At 42.0% G+C, this 26291-nt stretch overlaps 1 protein-coding gene across 11 annotated transcripts in view; it reads right to left on the minus strand.

Annotated features, from left to right (window-relative positions):
• Positions 1-21909, minus strand: part of elna (elastin a) — a 41887-nt gene extending 19978 nt beyond the window's left edge. For 10 of the 11 annotated variants that reach the window (XM_062561150.1, XM_062561148.1, XM_062561158.1 and 7 more), the window contains exons 1-13: positions 21725-21909; positions 13552-13620; positions 12804-12845; positions 11686-11784; positions 11363-11389; positions 2778-2843; positions 2593-2664; positions 1840-1881; positions 1476-1550; positions 904-951; positions 717-779; positions 261-293; positions 103-177 (exon numbers count right to left, since the gene is read on the minus strand). In XM_062561150.1, the coding sequence (XP_062417134.1) occupies positions 103-177; positions 261-293; positions 717-779; positions 904-951; positions 1476-1550; positions 1840-1881; positions 2593-2664; positions 2778-2843; positions 11363-11389; positions 11686-11784; positions 12804-12845; positions 13552-13620; positions 21725-21800 (787 nt within the window). In that variant the 5' untranslated portion in view covers positions 21801-21909. The remainder of the gene's footprint in view (positions 1-102; positions 178-260; positions 294-716; positions 780-903; positions 952-1475; positions 1551-1839; positions 1882-2592; positions 2665-2777; positions 2844-11362; positions 11390-11685; positions 11785-12803; positions 12846-13551; positions 13621-21724) is intronic. The other variant, XM_062561153.1, reaches the window with a different exon arrangement.
• Positions 21910-26291: the final 4382 nt, after the last annotated feature.

Below are 26291 nucleotides of genomic sequence, written 5' to 3' on the forward strand. Positions count from 1 at the left end.
GAGTAAAAGTCTTTCTGCCGGGTATAAATCATCATCATCATCATCATCATCACTTTATGAACTCAAGGGTTCCACTTGTAAAGCTATAGATCCAAATCACACCTTGCACTTTGGGGGTTTTGAGGGGATATCCGTGGAACACACCGGGCTGCATCGGCCCACCGTACCCGCGGCCCCCTGAGACAGAATACATCAATTTAAACAATACTGACAAAAATACAAATGTAATCAAATACACGGATAATCTGAAATAACTTTACCTTGTGCCGGACCACCTTGTCCTCCCCCTACAACTGCATGAGATAAATCACATATTCCAGTCAGACAAGGAAAGAAGGGCCAGCCAGAGGTCACACACGCATGATTTTAGCTTCATGTTTTCTCAAGCTTGCTCTTGGATGAATGAATGAAAAGGTAATTCGGTTAAATGTATGTATATATTATATATAACTACAAAATCTTTGGTCCCAGAACACTCACATTGACCCATCTGTCTGTATCAATCAACCAATGAATTACTCTATCAGACATATCTATTGATCTAGAGATACATACATGCAAAGTTTATTCTACACTTGCTTTGCTGCGATGCTTCAATATGTTAACATTTATAAAGAAGAGTCAATTAAAATGAATATAGCCATCTAAAGCAAAAATACAAGCGGTAATCAATGTCAAATAAAGGAATTCATCATGGTGACGATTAGTTATCTGACCTGACTTGGGATTTAGGTTAGTTCCTACGGCAACACCAGGCAGAACGCCACGTCCGCCGAACCCTGAGGGAGCCACAGACAACCCCCAAAAGAACCATTAAATCCCTGCAGTCATTGCCTTTAAACGCATTAAGCAATGATGAAAATGTTAACGAACAGTGGGAAATAATCTCTGAAGAAGACAAACCTTGTCCTGGCACCAGTCCACCTTGGTAAAGTCCGGGCACGCCCACACCTGCCAAAGCAATGAGAGGATAATACTTCCCTTCCACACCCACAGAAAATCCACAGAAAATGTATTTTCTGAATCTTTGATTGATACTTTTTTTTTTTTATTTCTTAGCTGTGTGTTATATTTTATTATATCATATCACTGAAATCCTCTTTGCAAGAGATGATCATTTTGCAAGTTTGAACATTGCTTCTTTGGTACTTCTTACTAGAACATCCAACTTACAACCACAAATAACAAGAATATAGACAGGTTGGCCGGTGTAATGTATATACTACAAATCCACACCTTCACAAAATATTATGTATGTATGTTTTTATGTTGTTCAATGACTCCATGCTCAATTAACCACATCAAATAAACTCTCTGTGCAATGCAAAGTGCAATGATATAATTCATTGCCATGTACATGACTCGTCTGACACATGTAATGAAATGGTATTTTAATTCATTTGATGTGGCTACGCTGCATCGACTGCATCCCGTCTGTCTTCGGCCTTGTGAATTTATTGTTGAGTCTACAAAACCTGGCACTTTGGCAGCTTTCTTTCCAGCCCCGGCCCCACCTCCTCCTTGAAGGCCCGTCTGAGGAATAACTGGCACTGAAAAAAATGAATTAAACTGTATATTAGGAAAAGTACTATTCGCAGCCCAAAATGGCACTTTGTCTAAGAAATTATTCATGTCATGTACTGACAAAGAGCCAATTTGCGGTAGGAGATTTTCTGTACTCCTAAAGCATAAAGTGGAAATATTAAAAGAGATGGGAGCAGTATTTTATGTCTGTGTGAGGCAGAAATCCCAGAATGACAAACATGAAAAGTCTAATGACAAAGAAAGATTTATGTCTTGTGTGTATTGTGTGTACTGTGTGTATCGTGTGCGTCTTGCCTCCAGCAGGCACTGCGGCTCCAGTCCCTAAGCCTCCAGTCCCTGGTTGAGAAATGAATGCATGGACAAAGGTACAGAATATAACCATTCAATGCAGATTCAGGTCTCCTTACAACACAAGTTGTTCAATAGTTGAACATCTCACGGCCACTAGAGGGCTGTAATGAACAGGTGAGTGGCTCGTGTCAGACCCGGTCTCTCCTGCAGGTAGTCCGATTGTTAGACTGACCGTGGTATAAGGAGCAGCTATTCTGGCTTTATAAATCTGTCATTACCCGATGATCAAAAGCAACAGAGAGGGGGGGGGGGGGGGAGGCGAGAATGGCATTTTCCTTTCCTCATCAAATGCCTAATTTCTTTGGCTTTCCCCTCATAGAGTAAATGAGCCATCAGCTTCACTTGTAAATGAGTTTGGCAGCAGGATAAAGCACATGGGTTTGTTTGCTTAAACCTTTTGCTTATTTTTTGAAATCTTAAACCCCTCCTATACTTTGCTGGAGAGACTTTGCGTGCTGCCTTGAAGTTTTGGTGAGGGAATTTAAAATGTCCTCTTTTAGAGGAATTTATTGTTATTTAGAGTGTCGTGAATGATTTTTTTAATGTTCAGGACTCATTGCAAAGTCAAAGTAAACATTGACGCGCACAAAAATATACCAATCATTCAAATTGTGTCATCCATTAACTGGTGGCATCACTTCCTTTACAGAACACTGTTACATTTTCAAACAAAATATTATGGCTCATGTGCTGCACCTCTTTTAGCAGCCTTCTGTCCAGCTCCTGGGAAAAAGCCCCCTGTGCCGCCACCATATGCACCATAACCACCTAAATGAGACCAAGTGAAAAAAAGATCATTGAGGATACAAATGTTTGCTGTTATAGAAAAGAACATATAATCTTCTAAACTTCTGTCAACCAAATGTTGAGTACACGGTCACCTCCTCCGTAGCCTCCAGCTCCAAGACCACCGGCTCCAAGACCACCGGCTCCTAGATTTCCATAACCTGGAGAGGAAAGATGGACAGGGGGGTATAGTTTGAAGGACATGGCAGGAGAATTACTGTACAAACTGTAGATGAGTGCCATGGGAGTTAAAGAAAAGACGCATAGCCGTCCCTATTGTGGCATTAGTTAGTTACTCCTGAGTTAATCATTTATTATCCTTTAATGACATGAACCAAAAATTAAACAAGAGACAAAATGTTAAATGTAGTTAGAGTCCAGTTACGCTGCTCTTGAAACACCAAAAGACCAAAAGCCTTAAAATATGACCTGACATTTAATAAGTACGAGAACAAAACAATATGAGGCTTAAGAGGTAAAAAAAGAAAAACTAAATAAGGTGGAGGCCCAAATGTACAGACAAAAATATTAATGTACAGACAAACATATAATGAGTGAAGTATAGATAAAGAATCATTTTCAAAGTTCATAAGGTCTATAAGGACAAAGTGAGGGATATGATTTAAATCTAGATTTATTTGACTTTCCCCGGATCATTCTCAAAATGATACATTCCTATTTTCCAGGACTAAAATGTGACTCCACGTTGTAAAACATGTCGGGCAAATGACTCTCAGACTAGTCATTCTCAGGGTTCTATTGACAGAAGTGAGCTGAACGTGTTCCCCGCTCAGCGATAAACATGTTGGACTAATAACAAAAGCATATTAGAACACTGCCAGCAGTCCAGTCCACCCAGGAACTTGTTTTCATCAACACTCATAAGCCAAAATATCTGTGGTGAGAACAAGTGAGCATGGGAATAAAGCTGAACATGGGAGTGGGGGGCAGATTTGAGTCCTTCAATCTGCAGGGTGCAGGTAATGACGAAGAGGAGGAATGTGCTGGGGGGAGACAGATAGAAAGTTGGAAGGGTGGAGTTTCATGACCTGGCCCAGTCAAAACAAAACGCAGCCATTGCTCTCGCCAAGCGCTTGGCGAGCAGACGGAGCATGCAAACGCGAGCACAGATGCTAAACTAAGCGTCCTTGCAACAATCCGTCTTCTTCAAAGCTTCCAGCTCCACTCCGCTCGATTGCTCAACCATCCCCAGATGCACCTTGAAGTAATACAAACACTAATCAATTCTTATGTGAATCAGACTGATCAGGGGCTTTCCATTTTCCTGTTTCTTTTGCATTGACACAAGGAAGCTGTTTTGTTTAATTTTTGTCAGAGCTTCACATACCATAAAAAAAAAACCCAAGATAGTTTAAATAAAATATGGAACAACTGGCTTGTTTGGCTCAAAATGGTCCTTTAGGACCGTGCTGTCTGGTCTGGCTTACTCATTACAGAATGTCTCATGAGGTGGATGCGTTTTGTCCTTCCCATCATCTGGCCCACCTGCGCTTTCGTGTGCATGACCCGACCTGGCTTCAGGCAGCAAGCTCAGGGTCAACCAGCACCTGGCACGTCCCGCTCAGCTCTACGGTGTGAGATCAGGAGACAAGACACCGGGAAAACAAAACGCTTTCAGGGAACAGAAAATACTCCGGAGGTTGTGCATTTTCAAGATTACATTTTGAAGGACACGCTAACCAATTTGGACCGTTATTAGTTTGGCATCAATTGATTGTGTATTGGGAGTAAGGTTGAGTCTCTGCGCTCTGTTTAGCCCTTTTTATTCCATCCTGTCAACCCAAACAAGCGTGCTATTGTTGGACTGCTATCGCTGCAGAACATCATCTCACTCAAACAGAACCCATTATTGTTGTCAAGAGCCACACACATGGAATGTCTGGACCTCCACCTCGATATTAAATCATCCCTTTTCTTTGTTGCTGCTCCCAGGTTCTGGTTAATTACTGACAAGCTGAAGGCTTTCTGTCCACCAATGCAGTGGCTCGCTTTATCTTTGACTCTGAATACAAGATGGTGAGGACACCAACCCAATCCTACACAGGAGGGAGGACTCGGGGCCAAGGCGATTTTGATGGTAATTGATGCCAAACTGCAATGCATCATAGTTTCCTTCATTTAGATCTGAAGTACGAAAGTGTGTCAGACACATGGCTCGCTAGCCAGATTCCATTCACAAAAGGCCGCTGGCCTTCGCAGCTGCGCATCGACAAGCACACCTGCAGATTGTCGGGGAGGAATTTGGGCTGGTGTGGCATTGAGTAATTTAACATCCTCTAACAGTGGCTATCGGTTTGTGGTGGCTCGCTATAGAATGATGAAGACGAGCCAAACCTTCTCCGACGAAGAAGGGGTCTTGTTCTTGGAGGAAGGGGAATTAGAGACAGGCTGCCATATTCATTGCTTCCTTCTGTTATGTGCATCTGTATTTAAATCTAAGCCTGACACTGGAATAAAACTGGCCTGACGGCGTGACCAGATCTTTGTCATGTTTCTCCAACCCTGGTCCAGTACAAGTCAGGGACGTGAGCCAGTGTGAACAGGCGTATCTGGTTTCACTCTGAAAAGCTGAAAAGTCTTGCTCGTGCTCCGTTGCGGTGAGGTAAGGTAATCCTCTGACTCAGAACCAGAGAAGCACAAGAGACATTCATCAAAACATGGTCTTCGGCTGTCGGCCTCTTGCTCTTGTCTGCGCGTCTCTCCATGCTTTTCGCATTATTTGCGTCTCTTTCCTCTCCAGAAGGTGTGAAGGAGTTTTCGCCAAACAGACGTGAGGCGCTAACAGCCGCAACCATGGGAAGCCAAGCGTGAGAGGTGAATTCCATCTCGTCCCTTTTTCTCCCCCTCTCCCCAGTTGTCTACTTTGTGGACCTGCTGGTCCTGGTGAAGGGTTTAATTTAAGAGAGCAAAGAATTCCATGGCAAAGATCCACCGTAACAGACTGCAGACCCTCGGAAAGTAGACTTTGGAGCTGGAGCTCTGGAATGTCTAGAAACATGTTTGTGACTCGTTTCTCACCGGTTTACTCTTTTTAGCTCGTATTTAATCAGGCAGACTGTCTGAGAACAAATGTTTATTTTCTGAAAAAGCCATGGGACACTGTGAAAGCATTAGAACCACAGAAAAGTGAATCTTCAGCCAAACACTGCTGTACATACCATCAAGCTATGAAAATGCTGAAGGTACAACAAGTGGCATGATATTGCAGTGCAAATACTGCCATAGCACATAAAGTAACGGAAAATTGTCCAGATAAAGTCATCTTCAAAAGTGCCCCGGAGGTCCCCGGTGGATCAGCATTTTACCGTAATTAGCAGGAAAGTTCTGTTTTTCGGATGTGGTTCCACATACATTTTCACTTTGAAAGCAAATACCCACCAGTATGTCCTTCACTGCTATGACACCATATTTTCTATCAGTATCAAATCATCCCACTGTTCTAATTCCAAGTTGCTGGACGTATTGCATTCTTAAGAGGTGACGCGGGACAAGCTGGATCAAGCGGAATGATCCAAGGTGTTGCAGTGATTCCAGATCGCGTGAGACAAGGGGACACATTACATCCTCTCCCCCCCCCCCCCCCCCCCATCCCTCTCCTGTGACCTTGATGCTTCGCCTTGTCACTTCCAGGTCGTCTGTGCTGTCAGTCACAGGCACTGAGCTGTGAATAGCTGAACCAGTCACATGCCGGACTAATTAAACCACACTCATGAAAAAGGCCACACAACTGCACACACAGGCGGCTCGCGCTCCGGCGGGCGTGGGCCAGCCGACTTTGGCGGCGAGCCTTTTATTGTTTTTTTGCTTTCCTTTTCCATGGAGTCATCGACGCTATCAAGGAGAGGTCCCAAAGCCTCGGCCCCTCTCCTTGCCAGATGACCCCAAGTGCACGACTGTCAGAGCTGCTAGGAACAAGGAAACAAGGAAAGGGTATCAGGTCTCCTGATATTATAACATGTTTGCTTTTGGGGCTGTGTTAGGATCTAAATCACAGTGGTCATTGTTGGAAGGGATCGTCATGAAAACAATTTTATAGGGGGCAACTCTGCCACACTAAAGAAGAGAAAAGGCTCTGTTGTCTTATCTTGTAGTCCCCTTAAAGATGAAACAGCTCTAAAAAAGGTCTCATCAACCCACACACTTTGGCATGAGAACACATACATCATCTCTGAGGGGTCTCCCAATTGGCCCCGATTGAATGCTGTAACCATTACACACTATTTAGATTACCAGCACTGCCATCGTGCCAAACCACTGTAGGTGGCTTTACCCAGTGACGTCCGTGGATGTCTCACTTCACCAGCCTGAATTCGTGTGAGACTCCTGCCTCAACAAACACATGCTTTATATTCAAAACCATCAGCTGGAAGGACTTAATTTAAACTGTGTTAATTTGTACACCATGCACCATACCCACTGAGTTTGTGATGTCATTGTTTGAGCTACAAGTCACAAAAAGCAGAACAGGCTACGCTACAAGCTCTGGAGTTGATCCTCAAGGAAAGTCACAATTACTCCGCCAAGACAAAGCCCCTTGAGCTGTCCGGAGAGCATTCCGTGTCCCTAACACAGAGCTCGTACCATCACCCATTTCCGCTTAGCGCGCACACACTAACAGCACGTACTGTAAAGCCACCTGAGGGTAGCTAAACACATTGCAAGCATTAGAGTAAACAGAAGTACACAGAGTGTGCACTGATTTCTAATAAGTATGTTCCCTGCCCCCGAGAAGTGCAAATGATGCATAGGGCCAGAATAACAGTCAACAAACACAGCCACGGTTGTGTAAAGTTGGCCGAGGGTGTTTCCTCCCCAGATGGTCCACATGTGGATGCAACTGTAACTCACAGCGACGCGTTTCTGACAACTCAGGGTTAAGATTCGTGTTCAACAGGTCGGCTCGACTCGCAACAAGCACATTGAAACGCTGATTTTAGTTCCACTGAGTGAGCCTTAAAAGCATTTAATGCTTTGTACAGCCATCTGACATTTGCATGTTCTTTAGAACAAGGACAACAAGTGGAAATTAAATCTCTATTGACGGCGGTAAGAATTGTACATTACATGTTTGTAGAGGTATTGCACTATGGGCGTGCACATCGGGGCACCTACTATAGACAGTTAAAGCCTTTTAAAGTCTGTAAAAAAAAGTCTTCACAGGTTATTTAATCCAGCAGCAGCTTGGGAAAAGTATTGAGAAATCTAAACAATGCGTTATTGCTTAAAGCACTACTGCATCTAAAGATATTGCTTTAGGTTGTGAAGTAATTTGTTTTTGTTTTGGACAATTGGGTCCAATAAAGCTACACTCACCCGGCGCAGGAGAGTATAGCTCAGTTTTAATAGTCTCCATCACCCTGTAACGCCACCAAAGTCATTCCGCTGGGCTCTTACTACATCACTACATAAACTTCACAGGTTATCCTTGGTGGTGGTCCATGCTGCGGACAAGCTGGCAAACGGAGAAGGGGAGAGAGGTTTTGAGAGGCAGACAAAGGATGGCTCATCAAACAAACCCTCTATGGACGTTATACTTGTCCTCTCTGAGGACAAGGCTCCAGGTAATGAAAGACATACACGAGACTAAACCTCCTCAAAGCTCATCTTCTTTCAGCAAAACACGTTCATCAGCAACCAATCAGTCTCTATCAGCAGGCTACATAATGAACGCATATGATGTGTCTGCTAGGGTGTGTGCATGTGTGTGTGTGACATATACGGTGCATTTGAGTCTTGAGTTGAGAACCATTGTGTGTAGGCCACAGACTGGGAAGACTCAAAAATCCCCCCCGTATCTTCTGCAGTCCAGGTTGGATCCAAAAGACACAAAATGTAGTAACCCAGAGACATTTTGCAGCATTAACCAATACAATACATCAATTGTATTGAGTATGATTTTTCCTCGCCAGTAATTGTGACTATTTATTTACACTTTTTTCATTATTTCAAATTGTTATGGGAATAGGCAGCGATTAGCCAAAATAAAGTCCAGATAAGAAGCCGGGACAACATAAACCCAGCCTCCAGTATTGGTATGCTTATCTAGAGCTCATGCAGTCGGGTACATCAGCATTACAATAAATCCTGCATTCACATACGAGACTGGACTTTGGGGCGCAGCAGAGTCCGTTTGTGAACATTTAATACGCTCATATTATCTAGTCACATTGTCAGTTCAGTTTGGAACAACTGCAAAAGAATTTTCTACCACCAGATCAGATTTTTCATTGCTCTCAGATTGATGTAGTGTTGAGTGACATTCTCAATTCTCAGACAGTACGAGAAAGGTGGGACGGATCACGTGGTGTCTTTCTAATATCTACAAATTGTATTGTTCACAGGGATTCAATTGGCCAGCGGAGCATGCAAAGGTACGGCAGATATCCCACCCAGAAACATCTAAAACTATTTTATATTACTATTGTAATATTTTAATCATTCTACACCAAAAAAAAAACCAGCAACCTCTATGGTTCTTGTTAACTGTCAAAGTTTCCCTGAAAGTGACAAGAGGTTGACTCGCTCTAGAGAACACAGGAAAGCAGACCGTATTTAACAGCTGTTCGTGAGGAGAAAGTTCCTCTCTCCAGCTTCGAGTGTGTTGTCAAAGTTGGATGCTCCAAGGTTTCACAATTAGTCCAACATTTACAAGGTCTCGCATGAGCTACGTTGCAATTCCCTTGCGTCACGCTACTCACATGGCCAGCTGCAGTTCTCCATTATTGGCCAGGCTAGGTGTGTATCAGTGGAATATAATGTCACTGCTTGGCTTCTTAACGAGAACTAATGGCAGCCATCATGCTGATGTGTACGACTGTGCATCTGAGAAGGGTTTAACAGGGTTTGGATTTTTGTTTCTTTAGTAACAGAATCAGATTTGTATTATACGTATATTAACAGTCAAAGAACCCGTGTGTTAAACCTGACCCGCACAATGGTTTGTTACACTTAATTATCTAAAAAAAAATCTCAATCTGTCAGTCAAACTTAGTTACAGAGCTTATTCATGAGAAGAATGTGAAGGTATTAACCAAAATATTGTAGAGTTCAAATGTTATTGATGCTGTTGAAGCATCTACTTAAACTTAAAGCTGCACTTATTTGTCACCTGACACAGATCTAAGTAACCTGTCTGGCAGGGTCGCTCATCACAGGAAGCTGATTGCTTTGTGCACCGTTCACAGACACATTAATCCATGTCATGTTTTCATTGGTATATTATCACCTGATCACCTGAAACTAAGAATCATCCTGTTTTTGTTGAATGAGTCCTGGAGCATACAAACCAAACAGGGATTTTGTTTGTCAGCAGGTTCACTGCTAAATACTACTAAGTTCTACACAGCTCCTTTAATAAAAAGGTTCATACATTTTCAGATGCTGGAAGTAGGTTTTTTCCTTTCTACAAAAGCCAAACAAGTTGATTCAACCATCTGTTGAGAGAAGCTTACCTGCCTGTGAACTATTCTGTACTTTTCTACAGTAATGTAATGTGAGTATGTGACAAGTTGATATATCATCAAAGCAATGGAATTAATATTATGAATGTGAAAGATTATTGAAGACCATTAAAGTGCTGATTTCCTTGAAGCGGAACATATTATATCCACGTGGCAAAGTCCATACTTTCATTTACGAAATCTGCAAAACATTTGATGGCTAGGGATTGTGGGTAAAAGCTTTCAACATTACTAGTATTTGAGCGAACTCCATGCCCACATTGCAATGATGTCAATAACACAAGGAGCTGGTTTTATCATATTATGCCATTCACTCTGGGGAGAACTCTAATACATACAAAGAGCAATACTTCCCAAGTAAAGCTCTACTCATCCCAGCCAAAACAAACCTCCATCAAATACTGGATATTAGGTCATTTTCACAAAAGGGCTAACCTGAAATTCTTGTTTGAGGGCAGAGGCTTGACACTCCTCTGGGACCCTTCTGTGACACGCTCCATGTACTAGCAGGACTATTGCCTGGTTCCTTATCTTTCTAAACACACAGAGGTAGGCTGAGATTGTATCAGCAATGTTTACGGAAAATGTAACGTTGGCTAAGAAATTGCTAAATCCCAAATGCAGCGGCGACTCCGATACGGCAAAGGAAAATATTCACTGTATGTTATCAGAGAAAATGGCCGCGTTAGATTTCAAGACAGAAGTTTCCCGATATTGTAAGAGTGCGGCGATACAATAACATTAATCAGGGGCTCTGGCACCAGTCTTTGGCAGGCGTTGATGGCCATTCACACTTTGCCAATCATCACTCCCTAGCACAGCAGAGGTCTTGGGGTCCTGCATGGTACCACCCAGTCAGTACGCCCCAAACAGCTGGCACGCCAGTGTGAAGCTAACCGAAGCGAAAGCACGGGGGTGATAAGAAGAACACGGTGACATCTGCAGCCGATGCCCCAGATCTGTGTAGGTCTTCCTATTCTTTTGGAGTGTGATAAATGATGCGGCACACACAATTACTTTCTTCATCCACCTCTTCATGTGTTTGCTTGCTACCAAACTACACATGGACAGTCAGTAGTGCGAGGGAACGTTCACTCTCAATTCACAAGACATATATAAGTAGATACAACATAAAACTCACACTTTATTATACGCTTTCCATAAAACTCAGAAGCAGGATGATTAATGTACCAACTTACCGGGTTTAGGGGGCTTCCCACCTTGTCCTATGGGGTGAAAACAAGTAAAATACATGTGAGGCTCTGCAGTTGACCTGAAGTATTTTACATGTTTTAAATATAACTGAAGAACATTTTCCTATTTTTCACGATGTCAGGATTCAAATAAGATTGAAATACCGCACTTATAATGGAAACAAGAGTTCTTTCAATTCCAAAATTGTGTCCCGTTTGTATACAGTTTTTATTCTGCAGTTGTCTCTTTGTACATATTATATCCTTCTCGAGTCTGTTGAATAAAAGAAAGGTTTTGCAAGATTTTTGTTTTGTTGAAATCGTCATACCTGCCCCTAGTCCTCCGGCACCCAAGCCACCATGCCCAACACCTCCTGGCACCAGACCGCCTTGCCCCCCGCCACGGCCTGCGCCTCCATAACCTCCTACTGAGAGGCACAAACAAACAATTGAAATGATGCTTTGCTAACAATGTTCATGTCATGTTGGCATGTCATTATACTTAAGGTTTTTTTTATGGATAAAATTCATTAATCATTACTTACCCATGAGATATGTGTAACCTCGAATTTCAAACCACATTTTCCAATAAACTGGCTTAAAAACAGTGGTGGGTCCCACACACATTGTTCATTGCCACAGCAATGTCCAAGGATTTAATTATTCATAGCCTGTGCTGCTTTAACAAGGAATTCTCACCATGTGTTCCCTTCAGATCCAGCCAAAAAAAGTGTGTTTAGGGGGAATTTTTTCTGTAAAACTATTTCTTCTTTTTTTTGGTTATCGTGCAATAAATATTACACCTTCGACAGAAACAAATTACAAACACCCACTAACAAATTTCAACCAAAGGCATAAAAATATCACAATTGCAAAATCTCAACCCGTATAACGTCTTCCTGCAGTCGTGGCTGAAGTACTCGGAGCTGTAAAAAGGTTGAAGAGGGTCAGACTCGTTCAGCACATGGGAGCTGAAGCCATGCCAGGACACGGCCTACGGATGGGGAACTGTTGCTGGACCGTGCACGCGCAGCTGCGTTTATTTGCTATGGATGTGTAAAATGATGAACACCAGACGGGATATCCGAGGGTCAAAATCGAGTACAAGTGTTGCAAAAGCCATTTGGACGACATAATAAAGACGCTGGGAAAGCCACATTGTTATTGTGTCTGAGATTACCATATGGAATATATATCGTTTATAATGAGCTAAAGCAAACATTTCAGTGTAAGATAAACCTGGAATGAAGGTCAATTAATGACTGGAAGTATCAAGTTACATTCACTTCAAAGAAGCATTGAATAGAGAATAAGCAATGAAACGGAACCTTTGTTGTTGTTTTTAAATCCAAATCATTGATCAGTGAAACCAGATGTGATTGCTATAAACATATTTTATACAGTCGATAGGGATTAAAATTCTAAAACTAATGTTTCCTTTTCTCACCTGCAGCTTTAGCTGGTTTATAGCCGACTCCTCCAGCAGACCCTTGTAAAACAACAATTATACAGAGTAGAGTTATGGTGGGCCTACGCGTCACAATGTAAAACCACTGTTTTTTGGTCTAGCGGTGACTCAGTACAGAAGATGTTCCCCTTTCTGAATGTTAATTTACCAGACTGTAACTAAATCAAGTTGCTGTTGAGGAAATGCAGTGTTAACAGTACGCACACAAGAGTACAGCAGGATTAAACTGCTGTAAGAACATACAAAGCTGCACATGTATGGAACTATGAGGACAGCATTATTAACTCATATGAAATGTAAGCATTATAACATTTATGTTAATGAGAAAATCTGACGATTTGACATTAATTCTTATATTGATTTTTGCAAGGAATGAGATGTACTTTAAGTCATTGCTCATAAATAGCAGGGAGTGGTCACAATCTATTGATCCAACAATAATCAATACTGGAAAGATGACATTTTTTCCTGTTGATGAATATTTGAAGTATTGTATTTGAATTGAGTGACCTGATGGAAAACAAAGAGCTTTAATGGTTTTGGGGGGTGTACATAATACTAAAGGCATGCATTTTACCGTAAAATCAAGTGTGATGAAGTATTTATATCTTAGTGTATTTACTTTTAGTCCAATTCCAGGATCACCCTTTTAGTACAACCTCTAGACTTCTGCAGTATTCATTTAACTTTGCAAGAGACAAGCAGAAATTTGGCGATCCTCTGTTACCTGGAAAGAATCCAGTCCCGGCTCCTGTGCCTCCAGGTCCGATCCCAGCACCCGGTGGCACGTACACGCCTAAAACACACAACAGACAAAGGTCATCTTCTTCCACTAGCACGCGTGACACTGGCTAAAAGTATGAAGAAAAGGTTTCAAGTAAAACAAGTATTTTCTTATTGTTCTTTTTTGCAACGCTTGCAGCAGCATCTCTGGACAATGACCCAATTCATTGGATAAACATTCCCACACACTTTGATCATCTGTTAAATGCATAAAAACGGGAATCTGTCCTTGGCCCCGGGTCACACCAGCGATGGGGCACACAATGAAACGTGAACACAGCTGCCCAGCCCAAAGCCAAAGTGAAAACAACAAAAAATAAATGACTTTATAGGCCCGATCAGGAGAAAACTCCAATTGTTTTCATTCTGATGAGGTGTTGTAGTTGGAGACCATCACTGAGACGGCTGCTGAAGGACTGTGGAGAATCTCAACCCCCACCTACGTCCCCTTGCCTCATTTCTCAAAGGATTTTTGGCTGCAACCAGATTAAATCCCGAGATGGTCGTTCTTGATCCGTGGCCTCATGAGTGCGAGAGCAGCAACAGAAATAAGGAAAGGTGACTCCAGTTGTTCTGGGACAACTAATAGCTAAATCCAAAAAGACTGGTGAAAATACAACGGAGAAAACGGGGCCACAGGACCTCAATGATTATGCTTAATGGCCCCATCATGTGTTGGGACGCCGATTAATTTAAACCACATGTCGGAGGCGTACATCTGTTTATTGGACAATGCTGTGTGAAGCAGCTCTGCGTTCTGTCCACTGAGTACGTCCACCGGGAGAAGAACATTACATGGAATTACTGTCCGATCTAGTTGAATGAAAATTGATGACGCATGCCACTGAAGAATGCCAAAAGGCACACATCTATGCAGCCTACTAAGATTTCCTGCAACATTGCTCCATTGCAACCAAGAAGACACTTTTTACTAACAAGTTGTGAAATATTTAATGGGTTTTGTGCCCCGAAATCAGTCACATGTCGCTGCCGAAATGAGCAGTGAGTGCAATGAAATGAAAAAAAACCCAGTGAAGTTCTTGTTCCGTTTGGTCTGAAGAGTTCTGAAGACATAACACTATATAAAGAATCCTGAGAACAACTAGCTTGTAAAAACAATAAGGCAGGAGGTATTCCTTTGTTTTGATATATATTTCTTTTCAACAGTAGAGTTAATGGGGAACGGTTAGTTATGGCAGCAGCTGTGGCTTTGGAGCATTCCTCCTTAAAAGGACCTATTGACAGACGAGAGCGGGGTCGATTTTCGACTAATGCTCACTCATTGAGATCTCGGAGCCGGAGAATGGTAAAAATCCATTTTCCCGGGAATTTGGCCTTGTAATATTGATGACTTACCAAAGAGCACTCGTAATCCCGCGGGCTCAACTAAGTCCGGGGTTATGTATTTTATTAATGCATGTAATGAGGTTGTGCCCCTGTTTGTGTCTGTTCTCCCAGGCCGCCGGCATCCTGGCACAGCACTTGTGTGCAAGGCACCACCTTACGGGAGCTGCAATGATTGTTCTCTAAATTCCGCTCCTTCATTCCACAATCAAAAGAAGGATTTCCTGTCTCTGCACTGCTTACGAAGTAAGAGAGAGACGTACGTAAGTTTTCCCCTCGCGAAGAATCCCAACGGGCCACGGTGCCACCAGTAGGCGGAGCATTAAGTTCATTGGGACTGTGCATCCAAATAAGGCTCGTTCTGACAGCTGCCAGGTGTCCCGCCCGATGTCAATACATGTATTTATACATGTTTATATATTACGCTTCTTCATGATTATCTTAATTGTCGTAATCATCATCATGCAGATATGTTCCTTGTGAAGCAGACCAGGTCATGAATGTGGGACCAAATTCAGTTGTATAACAAACAATATTCAACAAGGCAGTCGGTCTCCCGTCAAGAGTTGGCCATGGATTTTTTAATATATAAATGACGTTGATTAATAAATGGATCACCATGTTGGGACTTGTGTTAAAGTGTGACGATCAATGCAAGAAAGCAAGAATGTCCAATATGTGTACTCAGATTATGACGCAGCAAGTTAAGTGAGAACAAATCTAAAGGCTGTTAAGATAGACAATGTGATGACGTAAAGTCACCATAGGGAATACAGGGAAGCACCAATACATTACAATAAGCCAAAAGCCGCTCATGTGCGACCCGAGGCGGCATTTCTTACTGCTGCAGTGTGAGCCCCAGAGCTGCACTGAGTGCATTAAGAGGGCGATGATCTACATGAACTCACAGGAACCCTGACTGGGATTTGGATTTATCGTCACTCCCCCTCCGCACTTAAATGTGGTCCAGCTGTAAGACTCACAGTTGACATTGTTTCAGTGAGCTTGGAATGCCGCCCGCCATTAGCATTAAGGGAAATAAGTCAAACGGATGTTAAAGTTACAGTACGTGGTCAAAGTGCATTGTACGTTACAATGAAGGATAAACATTTTTTAGATAATAGATGATCTTTTAAATAATGTTATTTTCCCCCTTTTCACCATACATATTCTTTATCCCAGTCAACCAGTAAGAGCAGCTGCTGCAGGGCCAAGGATGTGATAAAACCACAGGAGCTACTCTCCATGGAGGCAGTGGACGGGCCACATCTTTAGCCCACATTTTAGAGCAAGTGTGAATGCACACAAAGGTGAAATGATGCATTCTTTTAACACAGTGGTAAAAAACAAACAGAAATGAAGTAAGAAAGAAAGAAAAAATCAACATGTTTCCATTCTGAAGTCACCCTGACGGTGATTGCTGACACCCACTGCACATGCAGGAATATCTAAATCATCCACAACGCTGGTGGACAAATGTTAAGGTTCTCACTGTGGTAGAACCGCTCATGTGGGAGCCCACAGGGACATGGGGGTCTGCTTAACGTTACAATTTACTTTAACAAAGGGCCATTATCCCTCATCCAGTGTTGTCTTTGAGTCCCTTAGCAAACCCCAGCTCTAAGAATAACAGCGATTGTTTTTTTTATAACGCAGTGGTGTTTTGGGCTGATTTCTTTTTCTTTAAGGGATAAAACCCTGTTACCATTTGGCGCTTCCATATGGTTATTAAATCCCAAATCCCAGAGCACAATTGTTGAGAAATTCCTCAACTAGAATTAAGTTTCCAGAGGAATCAAATATGTTATTATACCACTCAAAAAGCACAGTACATGAAAAGCTCAAAGTCTTGGATAAACATCTTTTTCATAAACAACATATGTTTGTGCAAATGTTTTGGTCCGTCCAATTCCAATGTTTTGAATTTTGATAGAACTACGTAATCTACTCGACACAAGTCAACAGGTTGAAAGGACCAGCACCTTTTTGTTTAGTATATATATATATATATATATATATATATATATATCTCTGTATATGTATATACAGATATATATCGCTTAATTATTTTGCCGGCAAGATATTTTTCAAGGAAGGGAACACACACAACTTACACATGCAACTTTACAAAAGTTATTACATCATTTCCCAACCATTACAAAATACTTACAGTACAATGATCATTCCTAATCACAGTGCTGCCCCCCCACCGGGAGGGGAAACTACCCTGTAATGTGTTTACATCACCTTGACCAAGCTGACCATTACATAACTCTGCACCACTCATGATTAATCAATAAAAAAAAAGTGTTTTGGCAAAATTATAAGAGTGAGCTGTGTTCAGCCTCATCCCTTTAGTCCCTGAAGAGGAGGTTTGGATTCTCTCTTTTTATAAAGGCCATCACACTGCAACCCAGGGCAACAGTGCAGTGAAGCAAACACTGCGGTTATTGCTCCCCTTACATCGCCCGTTATCAGCCACCAGACAGACTCTTCACAGCACGTTGAGGGTGGAAGAGGAGAGCGTGAGGAGCATTGCTCCACCTTCTCTTTCTAACGTTGCCCACCCCCGACCTGACCCTTCTCGGATGTAGAACCTCGGTTTGAGGTATTGAAACAAACTCAGATGGCAATGTTTTCATTGTAAAGAAAACCTGATTCTAATCTTCTCATTGTTTAATTGCGGAGCTTTGGGTGTCTCCCCAGGGGAAGCTGACCGGGAATCATAACAGAACTAGGAAAAACATGCATTTTTTACATATAACTGAAGATAACAGCCTGGTAAGATCACAAAAAGACAGTGAAAGACAAATCTACATCACAACTCGTTTTCATTGACGGATTTGTGTAACCATAGGTGCAATGTTAAGTGGACTATAAAAAGCTACATTCCCTATTGGGACACCAAAAGCATTAAGGGAAATAAGTCAAACAGATGTTAAAGTTACAGTACGTGGTCAAAGTGCATTGTATGTAATAGAAGATCTTTTAAATAATGTTATTTTCCCCCTTTTCACCATACATATACTTTATCCCAGTCAACCAGTAAGAGCAGCTGCTGCAGGGCCAAGGATGTGATAAAACCACAGGAGCTACTCTCCATGGAGGCAGTGGACGGGCCACATCTTTAGCCCACATTTTAGAGTGTCAATGCACACAAAGGTGAAATGATGCATTCTTTTAACACAGTGGTAAACAATAAATAATAAATGATAACATGACTAAAAAGTTTAAATGTATGACTGAACAGTATTTTCTGCTCTTTTCTAAACAGATATCACTCATTGTAATGTATTACCGTGGACCAACATCTGATATTCTGAAGCAGTTGTGTGGCTTAAACCCATCAAAAGTTACACAATTGTTTGGTTTGGCCAGGACCAAGTAATTGATGCCAAAGGCCTGATTGGCCGTGTTTACGCCCCCTCTCTCCCACTACGTTTGCATGAGGACTTTCAATAGGTTTCACATAACGCGTTAAGTCAAAGTTTCATTTTATTACCATATTCACTCATCAGTTCATCATCCGTTCTGAAACATATCTTCAATATATGTTGTGCTCGTGTTGTTTGTAAACCCAGAAGGAGCTGGACATCCGTTGAACATATAGCTGCTCGCTGCAGCTAACAGCCGAGCGAGAGCTGCTCGCCGAGTGGCTGCAATGAACCAGCTCAGTTGATGCGCTAACACTTGGCACGTGATTATTGCAGACCAAACATCTGACTGGGATGTAAAACTGACATTCCTCCCCGACCAAAGGGTCGGAGCCAAAGAAATTATTAATTGATACATGTTTTCAGCAATGGTGCAGACTCACTATTGTACAAACACATAAATGCAAATGTATAACACCCATATATCTGTTTACATATGTAGAAGGGAAGCCTCTGAGGAACGTTTGGCTCACTGATCCAACATTCTTACAACTCAGCCATCCATTTCTGGAAAACTTGGATTGCATCAAACAGTAAATCAAGTTTACAACGATAAAGCTACCATGAAGCCAGTACTGTGCAAAGGAGCTGTACCCTTGACATTTATAATGCATTATTTCAATAATTGAATATCTAAAAAAACAGCCCATCCATCCCAAGCCTCCAGTATTCCCACTATAACAGTATTAACAGTAGTTACATTTACGGTGATTGGGAAAATGTTAGTGATTGCTTGTGGCGCAGGGCTTTGAAGCAGAAAGTGACTTCCCATCCAGCCGAAATGCTTTAATGTACAAATGCAAACTGTGGAGGATATTGTCCAATCTCACCCTTAGGATGTGCGCCAGAATGAGACATTAATACATGGAAAAACAGTTCTCTCACAATAGCAATCTTGGTCTGTCATTGGTTGTTCCCCAAAAGGCACCGTCCCCAAAAATGACAGAGTTAGGTCCCCTCACTACAAATTATACCACTCAACATTCACAGATTAAATTGGTTTTTAGAGGGCCAGCAATCCAGGATTTTAACAAAAGCTTACAAGACACCCTCCTATGTATTGGTTAGACGGTACTTAAAATGGTGTAATAATGGTGAGAATAATCGAGCACTGGTATGGCGTCCCTGGATGTGTCACTTTAGTCCAGTATGCCGTGGTCTGCCTTGAAACGGAATAAAGGCCACAGAGGTGTTCTCAACGGAAACTATAGGAACAAAGCCTGAAGGAGCACTTGCTTGGACAATCAAGACAATCAACTCGGGGATCTAACATTTGACAACGAAAGCAAGACACCCAGACGACACTCTGTCTTTTGAGCGTCACACTCATCCAGACGAGTGTCACTGCCTAATGTGTTAAGCTCCTGTGAAGCCCGGCCAATGGAAAACGAGGGCAAAACGTTACACAACCCGTTCGACTCTTTGCGTGAAGAAACAGCGCAGCTTTATCGCCCTTTTCACCTGCCACTGTCATCAAAGCCAATGAAGTGCTGAGGTAAGACCTAGAGACTCTTGCATACCTAAGCATGGGGTCTATTTCTCATACATCTGCCAATCACTCCTCCCGCATGCTCACTCATTATTTCCTCGCTGTCATTGTTCGCGGCATCAATCACGAAATCAGCTGTTTAGATCTACTGGTCTTTTCAGCTGGTGGTTCAGGTTTTCTGGAGGAATTCAACATATAACAAGTTTAGAAACAGAGAGACACAATAATTACATGTGGAATTTACAGCTTAAATGAAATAATGAACAATACTGTTTGTATAATTTCAAAGACAATCTGCAAATACAGTTTCTAATGGGCTTTTGACAATTCTTCTTATTGAAAAGTCAACTTGATTAAACTCCCATATCATTGAATCTGTTCAAACAAATGTATCAGCCAACAAAGGTCCGGTTATCAAGTGTTGCGATAACGAATAGAGGCCTCTGAGGCCAAGCTTCATTGTACAAGCGAACACCAGCAGACATACTATACAGTCCATTGGGAGACATAAGGGGGTATATATGTATCGGCATGCGCCCTGCCAGATGTTTTCTCTCGGACCACAACTCATTTACACTTGTCGATGGAAAACCTTCAGGCCAACCCTGCACTCCTGCACGGCATCATTACTCAAGGGTTGAACACACACATTGAACTAGTTTGAGAGAGGATCTCAACACTGTTGAGATCAAAGGTATGATGCAAAGCCAATTGTTATATTAGTTGCCTTTATCTGCCACATTTGATCAACTTGATTATTAGACGAGGCCGACAACATAACTATGAAAGAAGACTTTATATGGACAAAAGGTTTGGTTTGGGAACATAATGGATCTAAAAGGACATTGGACATTAAGGAACACCAACAGCTGTGACTGTTAGATAAATATACACAACCGAAAATGGACCTGATTCCTTCATATTCAGCCCCAGATGCTAAATATGTTTTCCAGTTCGGGGCTGAAAGCTCAAAGAATCTCATCCAAAAAACACACTGAGAACCCAATCAGAACTCCCTGGTTCAAAGAGAGTGGGAGGAAAGACATGCTCAGTACTCACTAACAGATAAGCCATAACTTTAAACTGCACTCCTAAAATCTGCCTTTTTAAATAGGCAGAAAAGTGCTACTACTTTACCCACTGTAAAGAGGTTTACAGTGGGTTTGCTAAGTAGAAGGAGAACAGCTGGAGAACCTTCTCTTATTGAGATGTTATAGAGTATGTTTTCAGCCATGTAAACATACACTTGAAACTAAAGATGCATAGCCATATTTAAATATAATAGGAAACCAGTGAATAGCTTTCTATCAAATTAATATTTCTATAAATTGATGATGTGTTTCTTTCTGTAATAAAGTCTTGGGACAAAAACCCAAGTTTTGGAGAATGCTGAACCTCACCTCTGCTTATCTGCATCGGACAAGTAAATATTATAGAAAGACCGACCTCCTCTCCATCTACTAGTCTTCTTCAAAAGAAGGGAGGTGGGGCACCATTATTTCGGGCTTCGCGGTAAGGGTGCAGAGGATCAGACAGATGTATACTTTTCATTACTGCAAAACTTTCCACAGCAATTCCATTCCAGAAGTGTATTTTAAATTATAACTGGGATACAGTCAAAAGAAACAGTAAAACAAGTTAACACTCAACACCATCATTTTATTTCATTAAAATTCACACTTTTCACTGCAACATAAATAAATAATGAATGGTTTATCGCAAATTGAAATATTAAATAATGATAGCACTCAGGGGCAAAGAGGCAGAGACAAGAACATTGCACCTGTTCCAGGTCTGTAATTGATTCAGGAAAAAATAATGACAAGAGTTCACCTGTGGCACACACTTACCTCCTTGGAGAGAAGGCTGAATCAGCGCTGAGAGGAAGAGTCCAAAGAGGAGCAACAGAATGCTTCTGTCAGCCATCTCGCTCGAAAATGCACCACCCCTCTCCCGATCAGCTGGTTTTATTCTCCTCTAACTACCACAGCCCCCGAAGAGCAGTCAACGTGATCAAGGCAAAGTGTTTTCGGTTCAATAGATCACTTTGCCCCCCCCCCTCCCTCCCCCCCCCCCCCCCCCCCTACGTCTGGTGTTGCTGTTTTTATTCTGGTCACTCCTGCCAACAGTACAGAGAGGCTGCTGCAAGGAAGGAGAGAGAGAGAGAGGGAGAGAGGGAGGGAAAGACACACACACACATGGAGGGAGAGAGCGGGATAGACAGCCCCCCCCCCCCCCCCCCAATCATCCAGAAGGAGTTGAAGTGCCTGCCAAGCCTTTGCATGGATCCTGAGCACCTTTATCTCTACAAGGAGCAAACAGCATACCGACGTTGTTACCTGTTCATCGGGCTTCGTTTTGTGTTTTTTTTTTAAACACAAACAGGAACCGGCGTTTTTTTTTTTTTTTTTTTTTTTTCTGTTCCTCTTCATCAAGGGATCCGGAGAACTTTGAGGCCACACAATCTAAGAACAAGACATTACGAGACTGTCGGAATATGCTGGAGCCAGCGGTGCACAGCGGGGGAAGCCGGTCCCAGCGGTTCCACTGACAAAATAAGAAAAGTGAGCGCATCACACAGTGCTGCCAGGTCCAGGAAACCTCTCACGTTCACCAGGATAATTGTCCTCGACAATCAAAACTAGAGCGAGGACCAACTTTCGGTGCCTGCTAGAGGACTCGACCCCTGGGCCATCATCAGCTTCATCTCAAGCAGTCTTACATATGGGCTTTTGACAATGACTTCAAGTGAGGTCACCAAAGTCGAGAATACTGCTTGAATATTTGTTTCACGAGTTTGCAAAGTCAATGTATGGGGCTCAACGTATGGGGGGGGACAAATATATCAAAGGAAGGATTCTCCTCTTTTCTAATGTTATCTTGATATCACACCAACACAGGCTGATTGCTCAGGATGAAAAAGTAGGTTTCAATAAATCACATTAAAAAGACTATTCATGGATTTGCACATTTTGTGTCAACGACAGATTTGCAATGGAGTTCATCACCTCGGTGCGATTCTGTGTTGCTGGCCGTGACGAAGGAAACACCTCTCCACAGACAATACTGTCACCGTCCATCTATTTGTTCTGCCCTGGGACACGTTTTTTAGGATTTTCGAGCGGAAGAGGTTGAGCAGAGGTAGTTTTCACTGGCGAGAGCTGCAGCCAAACTCGTTACTCTCTCAGACACAGACTTGACGGATGGCGCTGTTGCACGCATGCTAATGGCTTCGGCTTTCCAAGAAACACAGTATCCTTCATCCAAGTGACGTCCTTCATTAGACTCCTTGCCCCCTCGTGCTCATTTAGTTGCTAGAGTCGGGTCAGGCGTCCTGTGATTGTCATGCCACTGATGTGTACGTTTGCTACATCAAAGATCTTCATTTAAAAAAAGTCATTTAACAAACAAAAAAAAGGTTTTCTACCACACAAGATACTGTAAAAAAGCATTGACACAAACATGTTGACAAACCCGACACCCGTTTGTCTATATTAACATTTGTGTTGTGTTGAGTTCTCTTCCTCCCGCAGTCCAAAGCCATGCAGCTCACTTTAATTGAAATGTCTAAATAGGCCGCAGGCGAGGATGTGAGTGTGAATGTTCATCCGTTTGTTTTGGGAGGGCTGGAAATGACAAAGGGTGTCATATGCTGTACAGACCTTGTTCTCCACTTACCACACCAGGTTTATATCACTTGTATTATCGGCACCGTGAGTCTGAAATAACGTTTGATTGATTGATATGGGCTTATTAAAGTTTTAAGTTTGATTCAACACCTTAGTTTTGCATAGCTTTTCCTCTGGGCCCACACGAGGTCCCTTTGCACTGTTGTTGCAACCGTTTCATTCATAGCCAATGGCCATTTATAACTGATATAATATTCCTATAAGGATACATATTGGAATGAGGATTTCACAGAGTGAACCATCTGTTTTTTGCAGTGAAGTCATCAGATACATGACAAAAAAAAACAATGAATAAGTTTGAAAAAGCACTTACAGTGAATAACAAAGAACATCTGAACTGCTCTCAGCTATTATGATTACAGTAAATTCGTGGTTACGGCCAAACATCAGGAGTACACTTACTGCTGTATCCTGCAGGGTAACATCCTTTCCACATTGTATATAAAACCAAAAGCCCAAGGTGACTATTCTCTTTGGAAAGCAAAATATTCTGGATTAGGGTAGTGTTCTTCTCCATTTATTTGCTTGTCTTCATGTCTTTTTTAGCTCATGTCTGGTACTCCGTCTTTGGGCCAAGACGAATGGTTTTATTACCGAAGAGGCTGATATTGAACATAGACGTTAGTGAGAGATGAGGTGGGGGGTCACCCAAAACATACTGTTGTTATTGCAACATAAATTGGGAGTTCTTTATAACACTAACATTGTAAGTATACCCCCTCTCCCCCCTTTTTTTATGAGGAACTGGTAAAGGATAGAAACCGTAGTTTAGAGTCATTCTCTTCAATGTGACCCTTTACAAATGTTGTAAATCATTTCTTTCATGTTCACTTAAAGTCATTGGTTTAACTGTTTAGATGATTTATCTTAATTGTTCCTTTTTGTTTTGAATTAAGAAAATAGCTGTTTAATGGCTTTGGCAACTTGACTGTTTGTTTAACTTTACACAAAGAAGTCCAAGTATCTGGACCAGAGTGCGGTTAGAAGCGAACACAAATAAAACCAATGTTGTTCCAAGACTAGGGAATATCTTTGACATTATCTTACGTTATTATGTTCTTCCTCCAAAGACGGCATGAGAGTCGTATTTTGATTTCGTTCCACTTTTAAAAATTAAAACGTTATTCAAGTTGGCTCAATGAGGCAATTAAGTCCATCTCAGATCCATGAGGAGTGAGAAACCAGAATTTAGAATTTGTAAGGTTGTTTTTGTTCTGTTCGAGTGGGCGAATATTTCCTCCCTTGACATTGAGTGAATGATTAGCAAACGCGCCGCTCTCGTGCCATGAATCCTGTTTCAAGTCTACTCAGTTGGCAAAGCCACATGCAGCAGGAGGGATCCGCTTTTTTTTTCGGCCCACCAAAGAATTTCTTTAGTGGGCTACGTTTGCCAACGGCACTGATTGGTAATCCAAACAGAGGGTGGCAGATTTTCCTTCTAAAATGCCCAACACGAAGGCATCCTTGATTCTCTCTTGGAGACAACCAAGGATTACAAAAAGCTGCTGCTCCAAAGGCTCCTCATCTGCAGGCGCACAGTTGGCGGAGCACCACGGCATTATCCACGTAAACCTTCCAAGCGCTTTTGGCTTTGGTTGGAGGGAAATCAAGTTTATTATGGCAACTTTTCAAGAAACCGCCAGTTAACCATGTCAACTCACTGAGGTATATTAAATGACATGGCAGTGGAGGTTTTATTTACCAACTGACGTACTAATTACGCATGTGCTCTACAACACAACCATCTAGTTTCCTCAGTTCAGCGACTATTAGAGAGCAGCATGCAACTCCAGTCAAGTTGCATCAAGCCAATTTAAAATAAAGTGCAGCAGGATGTGCCTGAGTATAAACAACAATCACAGGAGGAGGTACTTCATGTCAGTCGTGTCAACTGATGTGCTTTTTTTGATGGAAATTTTACAAGAAAATTGAAATGATTTTGAGGGAGCGCAATAATAAATGCTCTGTTTACACAAGCAATCAATGCACTATTTATCTGCATGTAGGTTACCATTACTCAGAAATGGGGAGGTGATTTCACTAACTATTGACAGCAAAAACCCAAAGTGACTTCATCAAAAAGAGGTATATTTACATTATCCAGATGCTGGGAAAACGGCAAATTATTACCTGATCTGCTGGCATTTTAACAGAGAGAAGATGATTTCAATTCCCAACATGTTCATAAAACTTCAATCAATCATATGTAAGTTGGCCATGACTGTGGCTCTCTTTTCAACCCACTCAAACTCTATTCACTCAATGTCACATGGTAGAAATTCCACATCGGTTCCCTCAACAGAAACAAATCACTCCTGCTTGTGGCCTCCCCGGTGAAGGGATTTCGCTGCCTGCGATGGCCTCATACAACTAGTATATAGTGATACTGATTGTGCAAATGTTTGTGTATTTATCGCAGCAGGAGGGGACATTTTTGTTTAAAAGTATACACATGGTCTCCTATTGGTACAATGCACCTTTGTTCACTGCGTAAGTGATCACATCTTGCTGTTGGATGCTGCATCGGATCAGCTCTGAGATTGGTATCATACAATAAACAGTGAAGTCGGCCAGCCGAGTTGGGTGGTTCCAGCATAAGAGGCATGCCAAGGTTATTGGATATTCTCTTGATCTAAAGCTGACACTAAACAGATTGGTCAGATGTCCATCCATGCGATATGTGTCTTCAGCTACCAAATCGTTTGAGAAAAGTCCAAATGGTCAAATC

This window comes from Pungitius pungitius, chromosome 3 (assembly GCF_949316345.1).
Source record: "Pungitius pungitius chromosome 3, fPunPun2.1, whole genome shotgun sequence".
Lineage (NCBI taxonomy): Eukaryota > Metazoa > Chordata > Actinopteri > Perciformes > Gasterosteidae > Pungitius > Pungitius pungitius.